General features: G+C 39.6%; 1 protein-coding gene across 6 annotated transcripts in view; it reads right to left on the reverse strand.

Annotated features, from left to right (window-relative positions):
- Positions 1–733: 733 nt before the first annotated feature.
- stac (SH3 and cysteine rich domain) overlaps positions 734–6,376 on the reverse strand; it is a 37,281-nt gene continuing 31,638 nt past the window's right edge. For 4 of the 6 annotated variants that reach the window (XM_025057504.1, XM_025057503.1, XM_025057510.1 and 1 more), the window contains 3 exons: positions 4,161–4,212; positions 3,131–3,268; positions 734–1,490 (listed from right to left, as the gene is read on the reverse strand). In XM_025057504.1, coding sequence (XP_024913272.1) covers positions 1,392–1,490; positions 3,131–3,268; positions 4,161–4,212 — 289 coding nt within the window. In that variant the 3' untranslated portion in view covers positions 734–1,391. The remainder of the gene's footprint in view (positions 1,491–3,130; positions 3,269–4,160; positions 4,213–6,376) is intronic. The other 2 variants (XM_008309448.3, XM_017039099.2) reach the window with 1 other exon arrangement.

Genomic DNA, 6,376 nt, shown 5'->3' on the forward strand with positions numbered 1-6,376 from the left:
AAGATCCTGAACAAATCTTCATTGTGTCTGTCAGAGTCTGTGTCTGTGTGTGTGTGTGTGTCTGTGTCTGAGTGTGTGTTTGTGTGTGTGCGTGTGTTTGTGTGTGTCTGAGTGTCTGCGTGTGTGTTTGTGTTTTTTTTAATACGTTTATTATTCCTCTGTGCAAAATTCAATCTACCTTATTTTGTATTGTCCTCAAAATTTCATCATCCTGTACTTTTACTCCACTGCAGAAGTTTTAGGGACCCTTTGTATAAGTCATATAAGTCATTGCTATTAGCATAAGTTGCTATCGGTTAGCCACAAATTAACAATCAGACAGTTTGCCAGAAGGATAAAAAAATTAAAAACAAATAAATACACTTAAAAAAATAATATAATAATAAAAGAATAAAAGAAAAATTCTAGCTAAAATTAATTAAAATAAATTTTAAAAATAAACCAACCTCTAGTTCCACTAGTAAACTTAAAAAACAGAAAACAATGTCAAATTAGACAATCCACCTGAAGTTAGCCAAAAACAGCTAACAGGTAGAAAGAATTACAGCAACAAAAAGAAAGTGGATTATAAATAAGTAAAACAATTGATTTTCGTAAAACTAATTAAAGATTAAGCTAAAACACTAAAGAGAAAACATAATAAGTCGTTAGGTTAAAGATTAGCTAAAAACAACAAGATAACTTTGCATGGTTATGGACTAAAAATGCTAATTAAAATGGACACAATTAGAAAACACAAAAATAACCACCACGTGGGTTCAGGTATAGATAAAGGCAGAATTTTAATGTCGTACGTACATTATGTACAAAATGGCATTCTTGGACATTCACCACAGCCATGTTTTAGTGCAGAACAACCTAGAGATATACTATATCTATGTAGATACATAACCTTGCCAGAAATGCACATGACAAGAGAGTGGTAGCATTTAAAGTAGTAACACACTGACAAGAAACCTGTGTAGGATCCTTCCTAGTACATGTTCCTGCTCCCATTATTCTCTGTATCTCCTTCAATGTGACCAAAAAGATGACAAAAATTTAAGATAAATTTAAGTGAATTCTGATCATGGATTTTCAATATTATTTTTTTTTTTTTTTTTAATTTCCGGTAATGAAAAGCTAGGAACCAAACAAGATGGTTCTTCAAATCCAATCAAGTCCAGTCTCTGTGTGTCTGGTTGACTGAGTAAGAGAAAGTAGAAAGAAACAACTCCATCAGTAAACACAACCAGCATCACATGAACACTCACTGCATCTCTCACTGGAGATTGAAGACCCCCCCACCCCCCACCATTCCTCCCCCTCTCTCTCACACACTCACACACACACCTCCGTGCTGTCCACTGTCTTCCACCTCGTCTCCTTGTTCATTTCCTGAGTCTCTTCTCTCAGATGATGTCCAGGACGTCACAGGGAACGAAGCCTCTCTTCTTTCCACTGGCTACTCTGATGAAGCCGCTGCGCTCGCTCTCGCTGCTCACGCAGATCTGGAAGCAGGAAGGGAAAGTCACTCATGTGTCGTCAAAGAAGCCGACAACAGAACTAACTGTCAGCACATTTCACATGCCATACAGTGTTGCGCATGAAGCTAGCCCTGCTTCTGTTGGTTTTCCGATGAGCAGGGACACTTCCTATAATCAATATATGAAATATCATGATATATCAATCTGGGCCTAGTACCATATATATACAAATACTGTGTAATTTGGCTAGCAAAACAAAAAACACAGGTCAATTTTTATTACATACATTTAAAAAGAAGGGAAAAAGCCCTGCAGTACACCTGCAGACCACCTGTTGAAGACCACCTGTTGAAGACCGATATCTGTCTTAAGAAATTTCCTTTGGTTCATCCGGAGATTGTTATTGCTATAAGGGTCTGTCCTGGTTCAATAGTGTAGTGGTTACCACACCTGCCTTACATAGACTAAATACTAAAATATAAAGTTACAGGTCCTTCATTAAAGCATGTACAGGCTCTGTGATGGTTTGGAGCTGAATTTCAGACACTATACAGGTAAAGTTAAAGTTTTCTTTTACTGGTATTAACAGCAGTTCAATATCTGTAAATTTTTCTTTTAGGTTAAACATAAAGTACGAGTAAAAAACTAATTGATTTTTATTCCCTGAATAACATAACTGATGGGAGAGGCTATTTTCATCCAAGTCAGTTCCATGTACTAAATATCCTCCCCCTGGGTTTGAGTGAACGGAAACCTGAGGCATCGGGTCACAGGCTCATCAAGAGCTCCGTGGTTTAATCTCCAGTGGGGGCTTCTGAAGCTTGGAAGGAAGTTGGGACTCAGAGTCCCAAAAAATGCTCTGAAAAGTATTGTGGGAAAAAGGAACATGATCTATCTAAAGCCATTACATGAAGAAGCTTCTTCACCACCGACCGCTGCTAAAGATCCTGTGCCAGAAAACTCCAGATGAACTTTTGAGAAAAAAGAAAACACTGGGGCAGCTGAAGTCGACTCTGATGTGTTTAAGTGTTATAGGAGAACGTGGAACTGTATTTGGTGACTTTTTAAAGGCTCAAACAGACACTTGGTCAGACAGCACCACAAAAAAGAAAAACTCAAAAGTCTCCATTAACGTGGAACAAATAATCACAACCTGTTTATTTCCCCACGCAGCGTTCTGCTGCCCACTGACACACACGACCCATAATGATGGGGAATAATTTAGCACGATGATGAAACATTTTAGGAAGCAGAGAAATATATCATTAAAAACAACAACAACAACAACAACAACAGCAGCAGCTTCATGGAGAGAGAATCCAAAAGAAAAGAAAAGAAAAATCTAAAACTGCCTTTAAGGTAACATGATGGGGGGCTTTTAATAATAAAAAAAAAGATCAAATCAATGTTAAAAATGTCCCTGCAGTAAAAATATAAATACTTGGATAAACAAAAAGACTCGAATGAAAGACATAATGCAACTAAAGTAGTCACTGTAGACACTACATCTGAAAAAAGTCTAGATCACATTTAGCCCGAGAATCAGCCGGATATTGGACATTTGACTAAAATGATTGACAAAATTGCCATTAAAATCATCCATAATGGCTGAAAATTGTGTCGCTGGTTTAACACGAGCCTTAGATCAAGTCAGTGATCCTCACCTGTCCCTCTTTTAACGTGATCTGTCCCTGTTCCTTGCAGCCGATGAATGTCCGGTTACATCTGAACACTCGATCTCTGGCCCCCACCTGATGAGCAAAGGCTGCTGGGAAAAATCCAATCCTGTCCTCAATTATACCCTAGGAGAAAGGGACACAAGCATTAACAACAGCTGGACCATGGAAGACTGGACCAAACAAACAAGGACAAGAAGCAGATTATTTTCATTAGAATTTCTACTAGATTATTCAATCCTATATGGAGTACTTGCTTTTTTCACCACGGGGGGGGGAGGCGTCTGCCACTCTGTATGTATTTATTTATATAACTAATCAGATTTTTTGGGACTTGCTGGATGGTGTCTGAGGAAACCAGGTGTGGCACAAGACTACATGAGGGTGGTGCAGAATGTGTACAAGTGAGCCGTAAAGTGTGTGGCTTGATGAGTCTCTAACATTTGATAGTATAAACAGGTAGGTGATGATACGGGGTGAGTGGAGCCAAGAGGTCATGGTGATGTATAACAGCAGAAGAGGAAGAAGATGTTACAGAAGTGATACAAGCTGTAGTTCATGGTTTGAAATAGGGTGAAAAAATGTCTCAAAGGGAAAGTTGGCAGAGTTGAAGGTGTTTTTTTCAGAGTTATTAGAAGTGACCTGGATAGACAGGATAAATAATTAATATCTCAGAGTGACAGCGGGAGGAATCAAGTTCAGACGGTTTGGACATGTCCCGAGGAGACAGTGAATATTTTTGATACGTCGCTGAGTATTTATATTAAACTGACACAGTAATTTTACCTGCTGACTGCTGAATAAGGGATGTGTTTTCACTTGCTGTGTACAGTCCAGGTGTCAGTGAACACATCACAACATGTGACTGAAACATTTGCGTTGCACAAAGTCAGCAGCAGCAGCAGCAGCAGCAGCAGCAGCAGCAGCAGCAGCAGCTTGTTTACAGAACTTTTACATGTTTGTCATCATTACTGCTTAGTGACTCACTTTACTGGTTATTTACTGGTTATTAACTCACCTTCCACCAGTCGTCATTTGAGTCATCGGCCAAAATGATTCTGTCTCCTGCTCTGTACAGACACAGTCAAATAAGAACATCTCAGTCAGTACCGGGGGGGGGTGGGGGGGGGTGGGTGAAATCACATCTGTGAACTGTATTAAGAATAAAATAATTATTTTAACTTTTTCAAGCTGTCTTCAACACAACATTGCTCACTGGTACAACAGTTAGCATTTAGCATCTTTTTACTTTCTCTAAACTCTAAATTTGTTTTTTTTTATGTGATTATTACTGCAAATTTCACAATAAAAGTTATTTTTTGAAGTTTAACTCTACATTTTGGTATTTATTGATGACAAACTCTCTTAAGTGAACAGATGTGGCCCACGGACCTGATGTTACCCATATAAGAATTAAATAAATACACCTTTGTCCCCCTCGTCAGTGTCTTTCTATGTCCCTCTATAAAAGCTCTGAGCATTGCTAGGGGGCAGGGCCCTTACTTTGAGAACCGCTTGTATAGAGCAAGCAAAAGTTGGAGCTTGAAAATGACAGCCTGTCAGACTTTGGACATTAAATCAGGCAGTGTTTGGCCGTACTGTAGCAACAATAACAAGGGTCAGGGATTTGGCCGACGTGACGAAGTGTACGTCGAGAGAATTTATATTGAAGGCTCTTATTTTGAAATGAGACATTTGGAAAGATTTCAAACTGGCTGGAGGTTTTGTATTCCGCAGGGCCATCGCCTGAGTAGAGCTTTTTGAAGGCCACTCACAGTGACTTCATCCTCGGCCTCTTGTCCTACACCTTGATGCTGTTTGCAGTACTGTGGGTACATCATGGTAAATTTTACTGCTCAGGAAATGCATGAATCACTGGAGTTAATCGCAGCATGTGCTTTAATTACAAGCCTCTGTTAAAAACCATTGACTTCACTCTCACACACACACACACACACACAGTTGAGCCAAATGTTAGTTTACGTAACTTTCTTTTTTTCGACTCTGCCTGTGGTTTGCTGGGTAACAGGGGCCGTGACTCAGAGAAACACTGTTAATTGCAGGCGAGAAGTTGCACAGCAGCCGTGGCTGTGAACATCGTGTGAGGTGATGAAAACAAAGCAGACGCACGTTGATTCAATTAAAGCAACCACAGAATCGGCAGCTCCTCACACGCTGTGAGTGGAAATCAAGTCGGTGGTGAAAAGGTGAGGAGAATCGAACAGACGGGGTCTTCAGGTTTATCGAGAGAATGACAGACGGGTTGAAACGCCACGGAGACGAGACCACACGCCCAGGACTCAGGACAGACGCCGATGACTATACAAACTACTTTCTAATGAAAACTAAAAGACTCTCCACCACCAGGATTTGTGTTTAGACTTGAACGTGTGCGGGTGTGTGTTTGTGATCCTGGTACAGATATATTTGTGGGGACACGATGTCTATTGTCATGGGGACACTTGGGTTGCAGGGACATTTTACTAGGTCTCACTGAGTGAGAAGGTAGTTTAAGGTTCAATATTTTGGTGGGAGTTAGGATTAGAGTCAGATTAGCATTAAGATTAGAATTATATTATGTAGGATACGTGGAAAGTCCTTAAAAACAACAACAATAATATGTATATATATTTATGAGTGGAGAAATACTAGAGTACTTGATTACTTCGGTAAAATGATAGTTTGAGGTACAGGTTGGGTTAGGATTAAATTCAGGATTAGATTTCAGGATTGGTTTTTTAATGCTTTTGTTTGGATACAGGCAAAAGAAGTCCTCACAAAATACAAAAATCAGTATGTGTGTACATTTTTCGGAACTAGCTATACTTGTGGGGACAATCTTGACACAAAGAATGTGATGTCTGTAAAATGGTTGCAAAACACAAAAAAGTGTTCGTGTGTGTGTGTGTGTGTGTGTGTGTGTGTGTGTGTGCTGGCGTGTCCTTCAGTCGTAGGACTATTCATTAGACTCGCTCTCACTCTTTATCATAACCATTTTTCTTCACTCAAGTTGAAATTGTTCTGTCAAATCCTGATGACATCACTGATTACACGCCTGGACTGAAGTCCGACATGACTGACACTTCCATTCGTCTGCAGTGTCTGGTGAAAGTGGAAGATTAGGAGAAAACATCCATTTCCCTCGTTTTATCTGAATGTCAGAATTGTTGTAGAGATATTTAAACTCCAGAGGGAAAATCACTGCGTCTTTATGAAAAACTCCTGTAACAACTG

The sequence above is a fragment of the Cynoglossus semilaevis genome, chromosome 1 (genome assembly GCF_000523025.1).
Source record: "Cynoglossus semilaevis isolate Cse_v1.0 chromosome 1, Cse_v1.0, whole genome shotgun sequence".
Lineage (NCBI taxonomy): Eukaryota > Metazoa > Chordata > Actinopteri > Pleuronectiformes > Cynoglossidae > Cynoglossus > Cynoglossus semilaevis.